Source organism: Octopus sinensis, linkage group LG5 (genome assembly GCF_006345805.1).
Source record: "Octopus sinensis linkage group LG5, ASM634580v1, whole genome shotgun sequence".
NCBI classification, from domain to species: domain Eukaryota; kingdom Metazoa; phylum Mollusca; class Cephalopoda; order Octopoda; family Octopodidae; genus Octopus; species Octopus sinensis.
This window is the reverse complement of record NC_043001.1, coordinates 51701562-51725993: the sequence shown is the minus strand read 5'-3', so window position 1 is coordinate 51725993 and position 24432 is coordinate 51701562. Positions and strand designations below refer to the sequence as shown.

At 36.1% G+C, this 24432-nt stretch overlaps 1 protein-coding gene across 7 annotated transcripts in view; it reads left to right on the top strand.

The window, feature by feature from the left end:
- LOC115212306 (leucine-rich repeat-containing G-protein coupled receptor 4-like) overlaps positions 1 to 24432 on the top strand; it is an 85318-nt gene that overhangs the window by 47876 nt on the left and 13010 nt on the right. For 4 of the 7 annotated variants that reach the window (XM_036503434.1, XM_029781160.2, XM_036503435.1 and 1 more), the window contains 2 exons: positions 9758 to 9849; positions 21178 to 21258. The exons of 1 other annotated variant lie outside the window; for it this stretch is intronic. In XM_036503434.1, the coding sequence (XP_036359327.1) occupies positions 9829 to 9849; positions 21178 to 21258 (102 nt within the window). In that variant the 5' untranslated portion in view covers positions 9758 to 9828. The remainder of the gene's footprint in view (positions 1 to 9757; positions 9850 to 21177; positions 21259 to 24432) is intronic. 2 more of the 7 variants (XM_029781163.2, XM_029781164.2) reach the window with 1 other exon arrangement.

The following is a 24432-nucleotide window of genomic DNA, read 5'->3' as shown; positions in this document are numbered from 1 at the left end:
TTCATCCTTTCAAGGCCAATAAAATAAGTGCCAGTCAAGCACTGGGGTCAACTTAATCAACTATACCACTCTCCCAAAATTTCAGGCCTTGAGCCTAAAATAGAAAGGTGTATGTAATTCTAACAAGATGGTGAGCTGGAAGAATTGTTAGAGCATCTGAAAAATATCTTGTGGTATTTCTTCTGACCCAGAGTTCAAAATCTTCCTGGGTACCAACTTTATCTTTCATGCTTTTGGGGGTTTGATAAAATAAAATGCCAGTGAAGTATTGATCTAATCTTTTTCCCTTAAAATTGTTGGCCTTATGCCTAAATTGGGAGCTATTATTATTTAAATCATAAATTCATGTAATAATTTATCTATTTAAGTCTCTCAGTCCTGTTAGGTAATAGAAATTTTGACAGGAGAAATGCAATAATTTCAGTAACTATTCTTTATTCTTTTTATAATCTCTGTCATTGGACTACTGCTATGCCAAAGAACCATCTTCAAAGGTTTCAGTTGCTTATAAAGCTCCAAATATTTTGTCTGGTACTTTTGTCAATTTGTAAAGGACATAAATAACTCAGATGAAACTGAATATTACCAGGTATTTTAGTTCACAGTATCACCTCTATTTCCCATGGAATTTTATTAATTCCCATTGGTATGAAAAAATAAAGTTTTTGAATGCCAAATTTAAGCATAGTATTCTAACAAAAAATAAATACTTTATAGGCAGGCACCAACTTAGATACTCCTAGGGAGGTACTGAGCTAATTACTCCAAAGGCACCACCATGTTAGATACTGTTGAGTAGAGGTAGGTTTCCAAACTGTATCACAACACTTTAGAGTATTGCTAACAATCTCTAGGTGTGATATGAAATTAAGCCAAATCAAAGAAATTTATACAATTAGTTTGACATTAAAGTATATCTGACATTTGACAACTCTGCATACAATTAGATATTTGGCAATTTTCCATACAACTAGAAATGGTATCTAATGGTTTATTAAAAGTGCTAATTTCATATCACAAAGAAAATTTGATGTGTCATAAAATGTTTTAGTTTTAAAAAGTGTGTCACCATTATGTAAAGTTTAGAAAGTATTGCTCTAAAGAATATTTCATTTGTTTGTTATTAGAATCAACTTGTCCATCAATTCTAACTAATGAGTGAACCTTTATGCAGTCACCTTGCATACACCTCCAAATGACATTTGAAAAAGAACATGTTGGATAAAGTAGTTGTAGGTGAACTTTGTGTCATGAGAAAAAGAGTTTGTCTGGAATTCTTGTGATTAAAGGTCTGCTCTATCAAGGCTGGCTTGGAGCTAAGCAAGTGACCCACTGTCAATTAAACCGAACCAAACCTGCTATGGTTCTGTCCTATCAGAATCATCATTGACTGGATAACAGAATACACATACATAGATGCAGTAGAGCCAAATGGTTATGAAGTTTGTTATGCAATCACAAGGGCCCAGGTTCAATCCCACTGCATGGTATCTTAGGCAAGTGTCTTTTATTATAGCTTCAAGTTAATGCAAATCTTGTGAGTGAAATTGGTTAGACAGAAATTGTATAGTAAACAAGAAGATGGATTGGACTTGTAATTCGAAGAGTCAGATCTATTAAGTACTATGTCACACTGATTCTGCTTGAGGATTCTGTTAAAGTACATGTGTCTATGGAATACTTGGCTACATATATGCAATTGAGAAGGTAGGTCAGTTGATTGAAGTACTGAATATCTGTTGCTGAAATCAATGGAGATCCACTGACTTTGTGTACACCTACATATGTGCATACTCACTCTCTCTCCCTATCTCTCTCTCTCTCCCCCTCTCTCTCTCACACACACACACACAACCAGAGCTAATAGTCAAGTGGAAGAAGCTGTTTATTGTTTTTTTCTGATATACAAGTCAATATAATATGTAACATAAACATTTAGATATTGTCACTATCTTTCCAAATCTTGCTTCATTTCACATAAAATTTTTAGGCCTTCCAAAGTTGTTATTGGTGCATAAGTCTACCTTCCCTTTTTTTTTTCTCTTTTTTTTTTTGCTGTAAATTTTGGTCTGAAAATTTCAACTGAAAATAGATTAACATTCTAGACCTTCATTCTGTCATTGTTGACCATAGGATTCTCTACTTCAATAGTTCCTGTCAAAGGCATAACCTGGGTAAAATACTTTAGTGGAAGACTGGCTATTGCTCTATGTATACAAGTCTCCTCTTTTCATGTCAATGATGTTGCTCAAAAGGAAGCCAAGACTGATACAGTTTGGTAGCAATACCAATGTAGATGTTACCATTACCATTTACTTGTTTCAGTCACTAGATTGTGGCCATGCTGGAGCACCACCTTGAAGAATTTGTAGTTGATCAACCCCAGTACTTATTTTCTTTTTAAGCCTGGTACTTATTCTATTGGTCACTTTTGCCAAACTGCTAAGTGATGGGGATGTAAACATACCAACACTGGTTGTCAAGCAGTGGTGGGGGACAAATATAAGCACAAAGACATACACAGATATTTATACACAATTGACAGGCTTCTTTCTGTTTCCATCTACCAAATCCACTCACAAACTTTGGTTGGCCTGAGGCTATAGCAGGAGAGTCTTGCCCAAGGTGCCACACAGTGGGGCTGAACCCAGAACTGTGTGGTTGGGAAGTGAACTTCTTACTCAGCCATGCCTGAATAGATGCCACAAAGTATCCTTTCTGACACATTAACATTTCTGAAATTAAGTGACATAAGCAGGTTTTGAACCTACAAAGTAAAATAAAGAAACTAGGACAAATACATCAAAGCTTTCAATTTAATGCTCTAATAACTTTGCCAATTCACCTTAACAATAACTGTGATAAATATTGTAGAGGTATTGGTTGTAGTTATGGCAGTGGTAGAGCTGATGTTTAATTCCAGGACGTCCATTATTGATCTAGGAGCACATCTTTGGTTAAAAGCAGTAAGTCAAATGAGAAATGATTTGAACCATAATAACCTACTTGCTTAGAAAGCAGTTGTAAAATTAATGATATTTCTAGGAAAACATTATCCAATGTGTGTGTGTATTTATTTTTAAGGATGGTAGGATGTGTGTAATTGGAGGGAGATTACCTGCTACTTCTATCAGGAGGTGCAACCACATACAGGCTTGCTTGTTGGTTTTAGTGTAGAGATGTTGTTAGTTGATGATTGTAATGGAAGTAGTTGTGGTAGCAGTAGTGGTGGTGGTGGTGGTGATGGCAGCATTATTGTTGGTTGTGAAAACAAGTGACTAAAACACTTCCTTACAATGTCTTTTGGAAGCTGAAATGTAATCTTAAAAGAAAAATTGAAAAAAAAAAAAAATAGAATCAGACAAAGCTAAACAAATAAATAAAACGAAAATGAAATCCATTGCCCTTCCTCTTGCTCCTATTCTCTCATGTGGCTGGTGGATGAAGTTGAAAGGCTGAAGTAAGACAATAATATGTCATTAAAAAACTAACTGATCCCTTCCTCTACCTTCCTTAATCCTATTGTGTTTCATCTTTTATGCCAATATCTTTCCAGTTAGTCTGTCAATTGTTGTATTGTGACCATACTACATTGGTCCTTCATTAATTAGTTGCTTTGCTTGATACTCAACTGATGTTTATCATATTTTTGCTATCTTTTCTATTGGGTCAGCTAAATACTTTGGTGGTGTCCACCGGTCTGGACACTAGGGTTTGTTGTTCTTTATGTTCATTTTTTTTTTACTTTAAGCTTCTATATTCTCTGTTTTTCATTCATGGCTTGATTATATTCATAAGCCCTTTTGTTAATACTTTTTTTTTTTGTAAAGTAATCATAAACATTATGATTACTTTGGTGCCAGTCAGTCTGTGTTGAGGATTTATTTTTCTTTAGAAAATATTCAGACACTTTAGTCCAGCTGTTTTATTCAGACTCCTTCAGGGCTTCTGTATTTTCATGTGACTCTATTTATATTACCTTAAGAAAAATTTTTGATATAAATAAAAACAATTTTCTATAAAAAAAAAGAAAAGAAAGAAAAGAAAGAAAAAAAACCCAGCAATTAAGTGTTTTGGCCTTTCGGTTTACTTTTCTCATTTGAGTCCCATGTCATCTGAAATCTGTGAATCCCAACATAAATAGGTAAAATAAAAAAAAATTCTCAGGGAAAAATGCCAGAAAAATCATAGGTCAAATGAAAAAGTTTCAGTACACACACACACACACATCTTTTAAAAAAAGAACAGTTTTAGATAAGGTATTGGGATATAACATGATTTTTTTCACATATGTACAATGTCATTCATAGAAAATGTATGTTGCTACTGTATACAATTTTTTAATTGTCACCTATTAAAGCACAAAATATTTCTTTAATTACTATATGACTGGTGCAATGCATGGAATATCTTGGTGCACTGAAGATTTTTAAAAGTATAACTTTAGGCTTTTTTTTTTTCAATCACTTTTAATTTTAAAACAAATATCTGTGCAAAGGGCACCAGTATTTCTGTCATTTGATCTCCAGTGCATTACCAATTAAAAATGACTGAAAAACACTGCTTTCCAATAACAAAATATCAACCTTTTTTTCCTGTGATTTTTATTATTCACCCCTCAGCATTTGGTAGTATTTGTCAAATTCAGTCATCTAATCTACTTTAATCTTATCTGTCTTCTCCCTGTGTAAATCTTCAGTTTCATTCTTTCTTTGTTTATTAAAGGTATTTGCTTTCTACCTATCAAAGTTAATCTCTATACCTTTTGATACTGACTCATAATCTACTAAATCCCTCCTATAGTGCCATGTTTTACTCTTGTTTTCTCAACAATAAGGTTGATTCATTCTCTGTTTGTTCAATTTTCATCTCTGTACCAGTATTTTCACACTTAAAAATTTTTTTTACATTGTATTCTGTACTTTTGTCTGTTTATTTTTTTATTTTTCACCTTCCAAGGAAAATTGGCCAACTTGAAAGAATTATTAATGTTTTCTATATCCTACCAGTTATCCTTCCCTCCCTCTGCCCCCCCAACCATATATATATATATATATATATGTATATACATACAGACTTGCACATATGTATCATCATCATTTAACATCCATTTTCCATGCTAGCACAGACTGGATGATTTTATCAGAGCTGGTAAGGCCAGCCCCTGGCCTTACCAGCTCTAATAAAATCATCAGACAATACCAGCTCTATTGTCTGTTCTGGCATGGTTTCGTAATGCCAAACACTCCATAGAGTGTACTGGGTGCTTTTTATATGGCACCAGCATTGGTATCTATCCTGCTTTGGTCGACTGATCTTCTTGAGTAGAGCAGTGTGCCAGAGTGGATTTGGTAGACAGAACCACAAAGAAGCCCATCATGTATGTGTCTGTGTTTGTCACCATAACAGCACATTTTGGCAAAGAGACCCACAAAAAAAAGTGCCAGACTTTAAAAAAAAGTACTGGGGTCAATTTGTACCAGTAAAATTCTTCAAGGTAGTGTTCCAGCATGGCCACAATCTAATGACTGAAATCAGTAAAGGATAACAGATAAAAGATGCATTCTTGGAGATATATGTGTTGCTTTCTGGTAGTGTTCCCACCATAGGATGTACCACATTTGCTTCAGACCACTTCATATGCTACTTAAGCCCTTGAACACATGTTGTTGATGGGGAAATTGGGCAGTGAGCAACCCCTCCACCATTGCTATTTGTAGTTTGATCTCAGAACAGTAACTTCTGCACCATCTGCATGTTCAGAACCTCCTTGCAGATCGCTCAGTGGATTGCAGTAATATTTCTCTTACTAAAGTGAGGTAGTTCTAAGAAGTACTGGGTGCTTTTTACATGGGACCATCACCATTCCTTTGTATGTGGCACCATCACCAGTGCTTTTTATGTGGAACCATCACCAGAGCTTTTTATGTGGAACCATCACCAGAGCTTTTTACATGGCACCATCATCAGTGTGTTTTATGTAGCATCAGCACCAGTGCTTTGAACCTTCTTATGATGTTTACTAACATCGCAGTTATTGATATACTGTTGTTTGGTGAAAGATGCTGGATAGCCACTGTCTTGCAGGATCTTGCAGAACCATTTGATTTTGAGAGCTTAGTCTGTTATGTTACTGCACCTGTTGCTTGTATGTAAAATTTTGTTTCATACAAAAGTGGCTTTAGCTCTGGTGGTAAGGACCAACTTGCTTCCTGCTGGTTACTTTCAAACAGATGTTGGTATAATTTAAGGTGGCGAACTGGCAGAAACGTTAGCACGCCAGGTGAAATACTTAGTGGTATTTCGTCTGCTGCTACGTTCTGAGTTCAAATTCTGCCGAGGTCGACTTTGCCGTTCATCCTTTCGGGGTCAATTAAATAAGTACCAGTCACACACTGAGGTCGATATAATCGACTTAATCCATTTGTCTGTCCTTGTTTGTCCCCTCTGTGTGTAGCCCCTTGTGGGCAGTAAAGAAATAAGATGTTGGTATAATTTGAGCTTTTTGCCATAACCCCAAGTTGAAAATAGAGCTGAGAGAAGGCTCTAGATTTTCCAGAGTGTTTAATATCAAATTTGATGTGGTCATTGTTAAATTTTTGGTATATGATGACAACCTCTACCATTCTGAGCAAAGGTAACAGCTTCTATACCACCTCTCATTTCTCTACATATCCTCATGACAGGGTTCTAACCCTGAAATATTGAAAAAAATGCAAGTTTACCAAAAGTGAGAACTTTTCCCCCCAAGGTAACTTGCAGTGAAATTACCTTCAGAAGTTAAAATATGTCACAAATGTATTTGAACTAACCTAAAAGTTTTTTTATTTCTTATCACTGCTTAGCGCTGCTTCTACTACTATATTTGTTCTGACCTGATCTGTGTGCACAAGTCAGTCACTAATATTGACTGTTCCATTATAAAGCTATGGCTTTCTAATCTGCTCAGGGTTATCTCTCTCTGATGTCTTTATGTGTGTGTATGTGCATGAATGAGTATGTATGTGTCTGTAGGTATGCGAATGTGTATGTGCATTGTGTGTATATATGTATGTGCAAGTGTATATGTTTGTGCATATATGCATATGTATCTGTATAAGTATATGCACACACACACACAAAACAGTAGCATACATGAGCTTTTTTCCTAAAATATCTGACCATGCAAAGTTTCCTGTCTTGTTGTATGTAGTTTAAATGAAACATAGTGAGATAGACTTAAAATTGATTTGGGAAGCCAGTATTATGCAAGTTAGAAATAGAAGAAGTGTAAACTTTTTTGTGTTTCTTTCATTTATACTTTGCTTCTGTTACTTTCTCCTTTATTTCCAACTTGCGTGGTAGCGGCTTGCCAAAACAATTTTATACTGTCTTGTATTTTTTCACTTTTGTTTCTGTTTTTTTTTTTTTGTGTGTGTTTAGTTATGTCAATTCATGCAGTCTAGTTGATAGGAGATGGAGTTCAATAGGTGATGATATTCTAGACATGTAAATGCTCTTGGAACTAGAAGAATAAGAATTATCATTTGATAAGAAGTGGGGAAAAGTGAAGAATAAGAAATTTTAAAATGATGTAGAAGAAAACCACTGGGAAAAGACCTGGTGAACAAAATATAATAAAAGAATACAGAATAATAAAAAGGAAGGTAGAGGTTAAATATGCAGGCTGAAGAGGTATTGAAGACATATAGTTTGTCATTTCTGTGTCTGCTTTGTTGACAATGACTGGCAGGATGAGGAGAAAATACCAGATTGGTTGTTGAGAAAAAGGAATTCACATGGCCTTGTTTGCATTTAGAGTTAGGCTTAGATCTAAGTTTAGACAGACTTGGTCGTCAGAAAACATTTTTAGGAGGAAGGTAATTTCATGTGTAGGTATACTTGTAGTAATCTTTAAGTGATATAAACTTGTGAAGCCTCAATTTATGTGTCATTTAAGAAATTGGGAGCCTATAGGTGTTTCATAAAAACATTGATATGAGCAGCTTCACAAACTAAAAATAAAAAACTAGACTGCAAGATTCTGTTTTTTCCAAAAAAAATTATATTTGCATTTATAAAGAGGAAGCCTCAGCAAAATGAAAGTAAAAAAAGAAAAAGAAAATGGAGCTTAATGAAGTATTTTTGATATTGATTGATTTATCTGATTTTATTTGATTTTATTGCAGAAGTTATACTGTTGTGGTATTGGCTTGATAAGGCAGCAAGTTGGCAGAAATATTGGCACGCCAGGCGAAATGCTTAGTGGTATTTCGTCTGTCGCTACATTCTGAGTTCAAATTCCACCAACGTTGACTTTGCCTTTCATCCTTTCGGGGTTGATTAAATAAGTACCAGTTACACACTGGGGTTGATATAATCGACTTAATCCATTTGTCTGCCCTTGTTTGTCCCTTCTGTGTTTAGCCCCTTTTGGGTAGTAAAGAAATAGTTATTGGCTTGATAATGTTTCTAGAATATAGGAGAGTATATTACTTTTCATTGGAGAATAATAGAAACCAGGTATACATGCAGTGTGTTTGTGTATGGGCATGAATGTCTACACAAGATTTTGCCTGCCAAATCTTACTCGTAAGATATTAGTCAACCCTTCACTGTAGCAGAAGCACCACTTGCCCACAACAACATGTTATCTCATCAAAGCAGAGCTTTATTCTTTACATGTCTGTGCATTAAATTAGGTCAGTCATACAACTTTCCACTACTGATAGGACATAATGCTATGCATATGCATTATATATGTGTGTGTGTGTGTGTGAGGTGCAAAGCAAACATGACCATACCTTGGTAAAAGGTATTTATTAGCAGCAGACACAATATTGACACTGAGAGGTAATATTTATTCCCACTTAAAATGTGGATGTTTTATTAGAACAAACTATACTGACATAGCTACCAAATGAGAGAAACTCTCACATTGGCTTTCGGTGCAAAATGCTAGTAATATAAACAAGAGTGAATTTTGCACCAAAGGCCAATATTAGAGTTTCTCTCATGGTATCTACCACAGCAGAGTTTGTTCTAACTGAACATCTATGTTTAAGTGGGGATAAATATTACTTCTTTGTATTAGTACTGTCTCTGTTGCTAATTTATACTTTTTAACCAGCTCACTGGTTAATCGTGATAATGGCACCTGCTCTTGTACATTCTATATTCTGCACTGGTAAATTCTATATATCACTGGCAGGGAAATGAGTTGCTACTATCTCTAGCAATTGAGTGACCATCATTGACAGGACCAAAGAAGGTCGAAATCATGTGATCTTGTGTACAAATGCAGGAGTGGCTGTGTGGTAAGTAGCTTGCTTACGAACCACATGGTTCCGGTTTCAGTCCCACTGCGTGGCACCTTGGGCGAATATCTTCTAGTATAGCCTCAGGCTGGCCAAAGCCTTGTGAGTGGATTTGGTAGACGGAAGCTGAAAGAAGCCCATCGTATATATGTATATATATATATATGTGTGTGTATTTGTGTGTCTGTGTTTGTCCCCCTAGCATTGCTTGACAACCGATGCTGGTGTGTTTATGTCCCCGTTACTTAGCGGTTCGGCAAAAGAGACCGATAGAATAAGTACTGGGCTTACAAAAGAATAAGTCCCAGGGTCGAGTTGCTCGATTAAAGGCAGTGCTCCAGCATGGCCACATTCAAATGACTGAAACAAGTAAAATAGTAAAAAAATAGATACATTTCAGATTAGTGATTGTACATGTGTGTGTGTATATGTAAATATACTATTTTCTTTCTTTTTTTCAGAAGGTATGTCATTTTGGAAAATTTCTGTTTGGATTACAAACTTACATTGGTTTCTATTGACAACCTGATGGATGTTTAAATATGCATACAGGGTATGTGGCCTACCTTTTAATTTTTATTGCAGTTAGTTATGCTTTGTGTTTCTATTTTTGTTTTTTGTTTTTTTTTTCCTTTACATGTCTGTGTGAATAAGATTAGGTCAGTCATACAACTTTTCTTTAGTGATATGATATAACGCAATACATACACTGTGTGTTTGTTTTATATGTAATTATGCATAAAGACATTCAAACTTTAACTGAAAACGCACTCAAAAGTATATATGTTGCGTAAAAAATTAATGTTTGTTTGTAACTTTGAAGTTTTGGTGTTGGTCTGATTTCTGAGACTGTTTCATATATCATCATCATCATTTAACGTCCGCTTTCCATGCTGGCATGGGTTGGATGGTTCAACTGGGGTCTGGGAAGCCAGAAGGCTGCACCAGGCCCAGTGTGATCTATATATATATATATACATACATATACACATACATATATATGCATGCATACATACATACATACACACTCACATATATATACATATATGTATATATATATATATATATATATACATACTTATATATATACATATATATATATATATATACACACACACACACACACACACACACACATATATATATATATATGTATGTATATATATGTATGTATGTATATGTAAAAGAGAGAAAGAGTGAGAGAGTTGATTATCAGTTGATACTAGACTGACTTGTAATAAAGAAAGAAAAGTACTCAAAACTGTTGTGATTTAACTTTTATCAAAGGCTGATTTTGCTTGTGTTACTTATTCAGAGTTTCCTTATTTCTAAATCTTCATATGTAATGATGCAAAAAGATAAAAATGGGTTTTGTAAAGCACATTTAAAATTGTCTAAATGTTATGTTATTCACTGAAGTGATCAACTAAAATATTAAAAATTAAATAGTCCATGTGTGTTTGTGTGTGTGTGTGTGTTTTTAATCTTTTAAATTTTGCCTGTTTCAGTTGTTTGACTGCTACTATGCTGGAATACCACCTTTAAGGCTTAGTCAAACAAATTGATCCTAGTACTTCTTTTTTAAGCTTGATACTTATTCTATCAGTCGCTTTTGCTGATGTGCTCAAACCACTGTTACAAAGACATAGACAAACCAACATTAGTTGTCAAATGATGGTGTGAGTCAAGCAAACTCTAAGACAACAAAGGTTTATACATATATATTATATCTGCCTATATTTGTGCATATATATATATATATATTCTGTCTGTCTATCCATTTATCTATCTATCCATCTATCTATCTACCTGTCTGTCTATGACAGACTTCTTTGTTTCCACTTACAAGGTTTTGATAAACCTGGGGCTCTTTCCCAAGGTGCCACATGTTAGGATTGAACTCAAGACCACATAGTTGGGAAGCAATCTTTTTAACAACACAGCCAAGCCAAAACCATGCCGGTACATATACATATCATCATCATCATCATCATCTAACATCCGTTTTCCATGCAGGCATCTCAACATCACTTTTATGTCTTTCTTTTCAATGCTTGAATGGATTGGACAACATAGCATCACACTACTTTTTGCATGTCTTTGTGCCTCCTTTGTGAGGTTCAACAGAGTGAGATTTGCTTTCAACACTTTTGCCCTTGACTTCCAGTTTTCCTTTCCAATAGGTTCCTTTCATATGGATCTCCAGGCACTTGTTTATCCAACTATCATTATTCATATACATGTCTACTAATACAGTAGATTTGTTGTACACTACATCTAATTCCTCTTATACCCAGTTCATTTGTAAGCGCCTTAGTACCATATAGTTCATGCACATTTGCATTACACAGTCAGTACCTGTATCTCACTACCATAGAGTGTCGCTGATTACACATGGACATCATACAGTGTACCCCTCACTTAAAGAGAGATCCAAAAATTTCCCCCACCTCACTCTTTTCTTATTCTGGCTGTAATACTTTCAAAACACTCTTCTCTGCTTCTCATAATATTACCTAGGTAACAGAAGCCATCAACTACTTCTATGAAGTCTTCTAAGCATTAGATAGAGTCTATTTTACTGGTGCTATGTCTGCTAACTACTTCTGTGCATCTGACACATAGAAAATTTTTCAATAACAGCCTAGTGCACCTCTTGTGCTCCCAAAGTGCTCCCTTGTGCTCCCAAAGATCACTTCAAGCGCATGGTTAGGAATTCCTACCCACTTCTTTTCTATATCGAGTATGGCCTATTCTCTAATGTCAACAAAGTCCTGTCTTCATACGTACTTATTAAAACTTTAGCCTTTGCTAATATTCTCTAAGGTTTCTTGATTCTGAGTTTTGTTTCCATGTCTGGAATTTCTTCTCTAAACCTTCCACAAGTTCCACTATGAGCGCTAGGTCATCAGCATATGAGTTCCTATGGACAACAAGACTGGATCTTTTATAGTTTGCAAAAAACGTAAGAAGTAGCTGAGACCTGAACTTGATGTATACCTAGATGCATACTAAATTCTCACTCAATTCATTTCTAACTCTTACTCTTTTGATTGCATCTCTGTACCTGACTGGTACCACTTTCCAACCACCAGATTACAGTTCCTGATACCCTGTCAAAGGCCTCTAGATCAACAATTGCTAAGTAGAGAAGTGTGGAGGCACATGGCTCAGTGGTTAGAGCATCGAGCTTACGATCGTGAGGTTGTGAGTTCAAATCCCGGACCAGGCTGCATGTTGTGTTCTCGAGCAAGACACTTTGTTTCATGTTGCTCCAGTTCAATCAGCTGTAGAAATGAGTTACGACGTCACAGGTGCCAAGCTGTATCTGCTGTTACCTTTCCCTTGGATAACTGGTGGCATGGAGAAGGGAGGCCAGTATTCATGGGCGACTGCTGGTCTTCCATAAAACAACCCTGCCCAGACTTGTGCCTGGGAAGGTAACTTTCTAGGTGCAATTCCACGGTCAGTCATGACCGAAGGGGGTCTCAAGTAGAGAAGAGGAGTCTTTGCTAAAAATCAAGTTCTCATGTAGTTGTCCCACTGGGAAGTTAACGTCAATAATACACAAACCAGGCATCAATCTGAACCATATTTCAGCTAGCAATTCTCTTCCTAATCAGTTGTACTAAGACTCTTTTTGTTTACTTCATAACATGGTCCATCAATTTGATACCACTATAGTTGCTTCTTCTCAATACATCTTCCTTATTCTTGTTTCAGTTGATGATACTATGACACCTGTATTACTTGATTGACTATGTGAGTGACTAGCTTCAGCCATTCTTTGGCAGATATTTCTCAGCATCTTGGCCAATTATTTCTGATGGATCTACTACTTTCCCCATCTTCTTATCTTTAATGGCCATTTTGATACTGGTACCAATCTGTATTGGCTTAGGTTTTTTCAGAAAATGTTGATGGTATGAAAAGAGTAAAGGCTTGCATACATGAGCAACTACCTGACTCCAAATTAAAAAAAAAAACAACCTTGTCCAAGCCTCCACTTTTGAGAGAGATTTTTCAGGTGAAAATTCTCAAACCGTCTATAACAGACAAGAAACATTGTTATGTATGAATGTTTGAGTGCATGCATATATACATGAGAAATGCCTAAACCTAGAATTGGTAGTATACCAATTATATATATATATCAACTGATATATATATATCTATACTCTTTTACTTGTTTCAGTCATTTGACTGTGGCCATGCTGGAGCACCACCTTTAGTCGAGCAAATCAACCCCAGGACTTATTCTTTGTAAGCCCAGTACTTATTCTATCGGTCTCTTTTGCCGAACCGCTAAGTTACGGGGACGTAAACACACCAGCATCAGTTGTCAAGCGATGCTAGGGGGACAAACACAGACACAAACACACACACACACACACATATATATATACATATATACGACAGGCTTCTTTCAGTTTTCGTCTACCAAATCCACTCACAAGGCATTGGTCGGCCTGGGGCTATAGCAGAAAACAGTTGCCCAAGATGCCACACAGTGGGACTGAACCTGGAACCATGTGGCTGGTTAGCAAGCTACTTACCACACAGCCACTCCTGTGCCTATATATATATATATTAAACAAACAAGTTTGTTTTCGAAGCATTGAAATGTATTGTAGAACAAGTAGAAAGATAAATTTTATTCAATGTGTAGATACTGAACACTATATATATATATATATATATATATATATATATATATATATATATATATATATACTAGCAGTATCACCCGGCGTTGCTCGGGTTTGTAAGGGAAATAACAATAAAGCATTTTTAGAGAGTTATTGCCAAAAAATAGCAAAAAAATGGAAAAAAATTATGGTAAATTTTTTTTTAGTTAAAAAGGTCGAGTTGCGTCCCCTAGACAGTCTGTGGTTTGTGTTTTTGATTCTCGACCCCATGTCGAATTTATCGATTTTTTTCAGAACTGGGGGAACTTTTCAAAATTTTCGCTGCGTTAGTTTTGAATTATGACATTGGGCTATGTGTGTATCAAGTTTCATCAGAATCGGTTGAGAGCCGTGGTCAGGGTGAGGGTACAACCTAACAGACACACAGACACACACACACAGACAAACTGCCGTTTATATATAGATATATATATATATATATATATATGCATAAAGGATAAAATCCTTTTTTAAAAGAAGAAAAATTTGTCAGCAGCCAGCCATGAGGGCTTCCGACAAATTTTTCTGCTTTTAAAAAAGGATTTTATCTTTTATATATATACTGTTCAGTATCTATGTGCTGAATAAAATTTTTCTTTCTACTTTTACATGCACACACACACACACATGTATCATCATCATCATCATCATTTATATATATATATATATATATATATATATATATATATGCATAAAGGATAAAATCCTTTTTTAAAAGAAGAAAAATTTGTCAGCAGCCAGCCATGAGGGCTTCCGACAAATTTTTCTGCTTTTAAAAAAGGATTTTATCTTTTATATATATACTGTTCAGTATCTATGTGCTGAATAAAATTTTTCTTTCTACTTTTACATGCACACACACACACACATGTATCATCATCATCATTATATATATATATATATTTATATATATATATATATATATATATATATATATATATATATATATATATATGCTTATATTTATTCCATCTTTGGCCTTCTCTGCATTAAGATCTGAAATGTAAGATACTCTCTTATGATGAAGGCTCATCTTATCCAATGTTGATTGTGTCCATTATGGCTACATATTGTGATGGACTACATCTACCAACATTATTATGGATCTCCAAGCCCCCAGAAACAGCTGTTGACCTTACACTGAACCTCAAAAGAAATGTGATTTTTTTCAAATGTCATTTTTATATGGTAAATTCTGAAAATTTATTTCAGGAATGTAAGTGTAAATATTCCAAGACATGCTGTTTTATGGTTGAGACCCAAATTGCAGGTAACCTTTTGACTTTTCCTGAAACGAGATGCCAAAACGCAGCTACATTGAATGCTGTGGGTGGCAGTCACAAACAGTTGTCATGAAAGCCAAAATGCACGTGCATCTCATGGAGGTTATGGGTATAAAAATCAACTTGAACTGCATTCCTGGTATTTGTACTTTGTTCACATCAGATATGACTCGGTTGTCAGCAGCACAGAGAGAACAAGCTATTGGCCAATTGCAATCAGGCTAAACCAGGTAGTCCCATGGCTGACAACTTATGTGGAACTGGAGGCAGCTTTCCTCAGGGAGTGGGCACAGGTGCCAATGGCTTTTGTGAACTGCCTTATGCACTCCATGTACTGACAGTGTATGACCGTTTTGAGCACTCAGGGAGGGCATACGTAGTATTGAACATGTCATGCGCTACAATCTCGATGTGCTGGATCTGCCCGCTACCAAAACACATGACAACGACCCATAGACTGTGGTCAAAGTGCATCCAAGAAATTGACTTTATCAGATTTATCAAAATTTATCTTTGACATAAAGAAATATTTCAGTCACGCACGTCTTGCGTTTCTTTTGCAGTTCAGTGTATAACACCTTTCTTCCCTCACTTTAATTTTCTCTATTGTTTGTACTCTGTCTAAGTTGGACCTATTAATATAAATATCTACATATTTATACTTAAAAATTCATTATCCGAAAGTCTCCACCTTTTGCTTTCTCTCATTTTGCATGTATACATGTGCAGGAGTGGCTGTGTGGTAAGTAGCTTACTTACCAACCACATGGTTCCAGGTTCAGTCCCACTGCATGGCACCATGGGCAAGTGTCTTCTATTATAGCCTTGGGCCTACCAAAGCCTTGTGAGTGGGTTTGGTAGATGGAAACTGAAAGAAGCCCATCGTATATGTGTATATATGTGTGTGTTTGTGTGTGTGTGTGTGTGTGTCTGTGTTTGTCCCCCCAACATCTCTTGACAACCAACGCTGGTTTGTTTGTGTCCCTGTAACTTAGTGGTTCGGCAAAAGAGACCAATAGAATAAGTACTAGGCAAACAAAGAATAAGTCCTGGGGTCGATTTGCTTGACTAAAGTTGGTGCCCCAGCATGGCCACAGTCAAATGACTGAAACAAGTAAAACAGAGAGACATATATACATATTTTGTATTTCATACCCAAACTATTATATTTAATATATTTAATGTATCCAATTTGTTTATATGCATAATTGCCTCCCTCTCTCTCTCTCTCTCTCTCTCTGTATTTTATCATCATCATCATTTAATGTCTGTTTGAGTTTTTTAAGGGATATATTATCCTGGTGGTTACCATATTTTCTCACAAGTCAGTTTCAATTGCCAGCTAACCACAATGATCTGTATGTTGTATCCAAGCTAACAACGAGTTGTTAGGCCTTGATAAATTCTCCTGTTGGAACATGTGTAGGTCCCGAAAATGGGCTGTAAATAACTGTTAAATAAAATTATGGATTTGAAAAATCTCCATTCTCCATATTAATGTGTGTGTGTGTGTGTGTTGTTGTTGTTGTTGTTGATGTCATAAGAATTTTTAAAGAACACCTGCCATGTCTACAACAGATGTGGGCTTGTGTCTCACGGGCAGCTTTCGACTTTTTCTGTCCATAAAGGCTTTTCAACTCAATATTTGCATGCTGATGTTTATAGCTTTACATGTGCTTCAAAATTCACTATTCCAAAAGAGAATAAATATATATAATGTATGTATGTATGTACTTATATATATAAGTGTATGTATATCTTGGTTAGAGCAGCTGTTTCTTATGTCTTGAGAATTTCAGTTCTCTTCTAACTTACCTTCATGTGTTGGCATTGATCACTAAGATTGAAAAATACCTTAGGAATGAGAACCCAGGTTTGAAATTTCTCCAAGATACCTGATGAAGGCTGGAGGATATATCAGGTGAAACATTGTGTTAGCAACAAACAAAATGAGGACAAATATCCAACAAATGTAAATAATGTACAAAATTCCTCATCTCTTAAATATTGAACTGTATGTAATTTTATGTTGCTCCAGTTCACTCAGCTGGCAAAAATGAGTAATCGTGCAATGGACCAGCGTCCTGTCCAATTGAGGAATATATACACCAAAAAAACGAGAAACCAGCCCTAATGAGTTGGTGTGACTTGAGAAGGTAACTTTACCTTTTACTCCTCTGATTCCTCTTCCTATTCTTTCTTATGCTCATTTTCTTTTACCTGGACATGTCAACATCATCATCTTTTTCTCTTTTTCAAGCTGGAGTAATCATGTATTCCTCTTCAACAATAGACCTGTCTTAATCATGCTTAAACCTCTCATCTCTTGCAATAAAGCCATTTCCACTCAATACTGCACCCCAACGAAGTTGAGAGGTCTTGTTTTGCAAGTTACTTGGTGACCTTATAAGTGCATGTGCCATGTAAAAAGCACCCATCATATTCTGTAAAGTGTTTAGTATTAGGAAGGCATCCAGCCATAGAAACCATTGCTAAAGCAATCATTGGAGCTTGACATAGTCCTCTTGCTTGTCAGTTCCTCTAGAACCAGCCAATCCATGCCAGGATGGAAGGCAGACGTTAATGATGATGATTGTAAGAGAGAGTCATTAGTCATGACATTTTTAGCTTTATGAGCATGTGAAATAAGTAAAATAACTGTTCAGCTTGAAGTGCAATAAACTGATGCTTGTTGATAACATGTGAACAGGGAGATTGAAAGAAAGAGAGAATGCTGGAAGAAGGAAGTTCTGGGGAAATGTATAATGTTTAACAACAGGATTTGACAGGTGTGAAACTGTACGAATAATGAGGAGAGAAGTGGTGGGTTCATTAGATGGTCTTATGCACAGGTAGTTCTTATTAGTTCAGAAGAGAAGAAGCAGTAGTATTAGTAGTAGTAGCAGCAGCGACAGTAGTTGTTGCTGTAGTGACGTAGTTTCATTGTTGTTTACACATAAATCAGTCTATATTAAGCAGGTCCACAATAAAAAAAAAAAAATCACTGCAGCAACAACCATCCCACCTTATTACTGGATATCTTAAAATAATAGGGTAGTATTTGAAAGATGGTTAACTGCTAAATACTACTCTATCTAGTAAGTTGAGCTACATTGTGAGGGCTACATTGTGAGGGCTACCTCGTTGACCATTGGTTGTAAAGTGTTAATGGGCAGAGAGAGGGTCTTACTGCAAACTCTGCTCACCAAAATTATTTTTTGATAGATCTCTCATCCATTTACATGACAGTCTTATGAAGGAGCTTCTACATGGTCACTCAACTAGCTAAAAACATCGGCCAAATGTTTTTCATCACACATGCGATGATGTTGTCTTACATACACTATGTCTGAAGAAAAAACAGGATGGTCATAGTTTGAATACCTTTGATTATAGGAGTGCTTTATATCAGTGCTGACTTACCTAGGGCTTAACTGCTGCTGCTGCTACTACTACTACGACTTCTACTACTACTACTACTACTACTACTACTACTATTGCTGCTGTATCTTAATTGCACTTGTTTACTAATCCCTTTAATACCTAGCAAGCTATCCCATACAAATTAATGTTATGTTTCCAACAATACTTATTTCACTCATTCTCTTTAGTGGCTGCAAACTTCTTTGATATCAATGTCCAAATCTATATGTAACAGCAGCAGGTACCTCTAGAATATGCTTTTTAAAGTTTTCCTTTTGCATGTTGAGATCGTAAAACCAAGGTGTCACATAAAATGAGATCCTAAAATCATGGTGTCATGTAAAAAGCACTGGTGCTAGGATTGTGTAAAAACCACCTAGTACACTCTGTAAAGTGGTTGGCATTGGGAAGTTCACCCAACCACAGAAGCTAAGCCAAAACATTGTGGAACCTGGTATAGCTCCTGGCCTTGACAGTTCCTATCAAGCCACCCAACCCTTGCCAGCATGGAAAATACATTTTAAATGAGGATGATCATGATATTGAGGGAAACCCTTTGTTGTGAACTGAACATCTTAAACTCATTCCAAACATGTTATCTGAGCAGTTTATGAACTTTATTTTATGGCTGCTCTTTTACTTTATTCAGTATGAAAAAGTATATTTAATGTTTTAAATATATTTAGTTTTGCTATAGAATAGCTCCATTATTGTTCTACATCAAGACTACTTTGTTTTGAGCGTATAAACTATTTAACATTTTAAATATTAAAGATACTAGAAGAAACACAGTTTTCCAAGCAGCTTCCCCCAGTTAATGTAATGTTGTGTGTGTGTGTGTGCATGCATGTGTGTGTGCATGTGTGTGTGTGAGAGAGAAAGAATTCAGATCTCTCCAAGATTTGTAGATCTGGTTGCAGACATTGCAGTAATGGTCTCTGTCATTTGTGAATAGATTGGACCCATCTCTATGCTAGGTGGTTTTTTCCTTCAAGATGTTGACCCTAGCAAAACTTTGAACTAAGAAAACTGAACAGCTGTGTCCTGCTAATCTTTCTTTTATAGAAGCAGTGAGAGAGTCCCATAATGTATGTTTATATCTATGTATATATGTCGCTATGTATACATAAGACCTGCCTGTTTGATCAAGAAGTTTACTTCTCAGCCACATGGGTTCAGATTCAGTCCCACTGCATAGCACCTTAGGCAAGTATCTTCTATCAGTCCCAGACTGTTGAAAGCCTTGTGAATGACTTTGGTAAATGGAATCTGAAAGAAGTCCATCATACGTATATATATATAGTGTGTGTTTGTGTGAGGCTTGTATTTTCTTCATCTGCACACATGTTCCCTCCCTAATTGTAAACAATGGTTTCATTAACAATGTTGTTTGTTTCCAATTCTCCATCTAAACATGTCTGGGCTCTTCAGTAGACTAGGAGATTATTACCTTACATGGAAACAAGTGGGTATTGTTGACAGGAAGGGCATCAAGCCATAAAGAGAACTTGCTGCAACATAATTTTGTCTGTCTTTGTAAGCATAGAAAAGTAAGCATCAAAATGATGATGATTATGGTGACCATGTGCAGTCATGGCTATAGACACAGGTATGGCCATAGGTGTTGGTTTGTTTATGTTCCTGTAACTTAGTGGTTTGGCAAAAGAGTCTGATAGAATAAGTACCAAACTTTGGAAAATAAGTACTAGTGTCAATTTGATTAATTGAATCCTTCAAGACAGTGCCCTGGCATGGTCACAGTCAAATGACTGAAACAAGTAAACAATTAAAGATATATAGAACTTTATTATTGTCCATTGTATTTTTACCTAATTTAAGATAATGGGGTTTGGCTGTTATTTCTAGTAAGTTTAGTGACTGCATTGAGGGTTTCCATTGTTAACTCAAATTAAACTTGGTTGTAGTTGTTTTACCACTGTTCAGCTCTGATCACACACATCTGTGATGAATGACATTCCAATTGTGACAATCCCATCATTTTGCATATCAGGAAGTATATTGTCCAATATATTCTTTGTTTAAGATATTAGGTTGTGATTTGAGGGAGATTTGGCTGCTATTTTTAGTAGGTTAAACAACTATGTGAAAGGTGTCTTGTTGAACATCTTTGGACATACATTGCTGATTACCTCTCCTCCCTTTCCCCTCTCTCTCTCACTCTTGCAATTTTTTTTCATTCCATGGAGATGGTTGGCCTAAGAGGCAGTGTAAGGTATATTACATTACTTCAATGAGGTGGTTAGTGTAAAAAGGAGTATGAAGTATGAGTCAAAGGAGAGCATGATATGCTGAGAAAGAAAGGTTGGCAGTCTTTTGGGTTCATGTGGACGTTAAACGACGATGATGATGATATAAATATACTTACACAAGCTTCATTATAATAAGTATTTTCACAAGCTAGGCTGTTTGTTTATCATGATGTATAAAACTGAAATTATTTATTCGTATTCTTTTTACTGGTTTCAGACATTGGACTATGGTCATGCTGGGGCATCACGTTCAAAAGTTTTAGCCAATCAAATCAATTCCAGTATTTATTTCAGTCAGGTAATTAGTTCAATAATTTATATTTGTTGAATCAGAAAGGTACGCTTTTCTTTTTTTTACACCACTCCAATTTTAAATTAACTCTAACAAAGACAAGTCCACACATACATTAAACAATGGCTTTCACTCACAATCGGAGTCAGAGTTGACTTAGTAGCATCTATGAAGATTTTGTCAATGGCTTTAGGTAGCTGTGTAGTCATGAGCAGACACAAACAGACTCAACTCTCTTATGGATTGACAAGCAAGATGTAGCAGTTAGATGCAATGGTTCTCAGTCATGGTCCTTATGGCCCCAGAAGGTCCATATAAGATTTTGGGGTCCACACAAAAAAATAGCAAATAGATGTATGTATTGGTATGTACTGCAAGAAACAACTAGGTTTCTTTCTCTATCATTTTACATAGTTCAAATTACACAAGTGAATGTGTGTAAAACAAAATAAGAATTTTGAAAAAAAAGTATCTATAAAACTAGGTTTTGAACATTGAATGGGGGTCTACCAGAATAATATAGTAATCAAAGGGGACCATAGACAAAATATGATTGAAAACCCTTGAGAAAAAAAATGTACCAGCACAATGATGGTGCATTTATTAGCATCCCACTAAAGGATGAAAAGCAAAGGCAACTTCACCAAGATTTGAACTCAGTATGCAGAGATCCAGAATAATATATGCAACACATTCTATTTGATGCTCTGACAATTTTGCCAATCAACCACTTTACACACACATATTATATATATATGCCTTATATACTAGTGATGGTGCCACTCAAAAAGCACCCAGTACACTCTCTGGTGTGGTTGGTGTTAGGAAGGGTGTCCAGTTGTAGAAACCAAACCAAAACAGACTATGGAACCTGGTGCATCTCCTGGCCTTGCCAATTCTTGTCAAGGTGTCCAACCCATACCAGCATGGCAAACGGACTCTAAATGTTGATGATCATGATCATCACCATCACTGTTTTAATGTTTTCCCATGGGTCAGGCAAAACTTCTTGAGGCAGACTTTCCTGTGACTAGATGCTCTTTCTATTGCCAGTTCTCATCTGTACCAAAGCAAAGTAGCAATTTCCATAGTCCTGACATATACACATATAGACACACACACATAGAAGCTGAAGTAGGCCAGTTGAGAAAGAGAGAGAGAGTGTGTGTGTGTTTGTTTGTGTGCATGTACATACGTACTCCAGCTGATGATTAAGTTATCATACCAGAATTTTTGAGGAGTTGCAGAAAGTAGTTTGAAGCTCAAAAACATAATCTAGCTCTTTTGTATAACAATATTTCAATGAATTTTGAAGATAATGAACAATTTGGAAAGGTTTAGCAAAAAATAAATTTTCATTATTAAGCTGATATATTAAAAAATTCAAAAACCACCACTTTATTTTATAGAACCTGAAGTGCTTTTGTGTAGTTTGATATCAAACATAAAATTCTATTTATAGAACCTGAAGTGCTTTTGTATAGTTTGATATCATCATCGTCATCATCATCATCATTTAACATCCACTTTCCATGCTAGCATGGGTTGGACAGTTCAACTGGGGTCTGGGAAGCCAGAAGGCTGCACCAGGCCCAGTCTGATCTGGCAGTGTTTCTACAGCTGGATGCCCTTCCTAATGCCAACCACTCCGTGAGTGTAGTGGGTGCTTTTTACGTGCCACTGGCACAGGTGCCAGATGAGGCTGGCAACGGCCACGATTGGATGGTGCTTTTTACATGATAAAATTCTATTTATAGAACCCGAAGTGCTTTTGTATAGTTTGATATCAAATATAAAATTCTACAGATCATAAAGGTAAAATCCAAGATATTGCTTAAGAGAGGTACTGAATACCATTGTAGGAAGTAATCTTTGTGTATTGGTCTTTTGATTGATAAAAGCATCATTCCATGTATTCAGTGCAAGCAATGAGCACTGAAATTGAGCTATTTCTTTATTGCCCACTAGGGGCTAAACATAGAGGGGACAGACAAAGGGATTAAGTCGATTACAATGACCCCAGTGCATAACTGGTACTTATTTAATTGACCCCGAAAAGATGAAAGGCAAAGTCAACCTCAGCAGAATTTGAACTCAGAACATAGTGGCAGATGAAATACCACTAAGCATTTCACCCAACGTGCTCACAATTCTGCCAGCTTGTCACCTAACAGGGAATGATATTGATGTTGAAATGTGTCAGTTCTTTTGAGACAAGTGCTGTGTGTCATTCTGGTCTTTGGTGTTGTTAGATCAAGAATTTTTTTACATTTCATGTTCTGAGGTCAGTTTCTAAGATTAAGATTCATTTTTTTTTTTTTTTTTTTTTGACTGTATAACATGTGCTCTACTTGTTCACTTACCCAGCCATGTATCTAAGAGTGACTTTCGATTTTTAGCCCAATTTTTCTATGACCTTCCTAATTGAGGGTGCGCAGTAATATTCTTCAGTAGGATTGCCCAGACACTGATGTAGGACCAGAATTCCTACATAGCCCCTGGGGTTTGCAAATGTAAAATTTACACATCTGTTAAAGTACAGGTCTAGAATAGAAACTTTAAGCAACTACAAACCTGTTTCTACTGTCTTTATCCCATCGCTTTTGGACATTTTTAAGTAGGCTGTAGAATTATCAGCAGGAAGAAATGCTGATGGCATAGATTTGTCTATAGATCTCAACTTACCATTATTAAGATGATATTTAAGGTGGCATGCTGACAAAATCATTAGTATGCCAGGCAAAATACTTGGTGGCATTTCCTCTTTCTGTATGTTCTAGATCAAATTCTGCCGAAGTCGACTTTACCTTCCATCCTTTTGGGGCTGATAGGTTAAGTATCCGTTGAGTACTGGGGTCAATGTAATTGACTTACCCCTCCCCTGAAATTACTGGCTTTATGCCAAAATTTGAAACCATTATTAAGATGAAATTTGAAAAATAAGTGAGCGGTGACTGGAGTGGCTGTGTGGTAAGTAGCTTGCTTACCAACCACATGGTTCTGGGTTCAGTCCCACTGCATGACACCTTGGGCAAATGTCTTCTACTATAGCCTCGGGCTGACCACAACCTTGTGAGTGGATTTGGTAGATGGAAACTGAAAGAAGCCTATCGTATATATGTATATATATATGTGTTTGTGTGTCCTCTCAACATCGATTGACAACCAATGCTGGTGTGT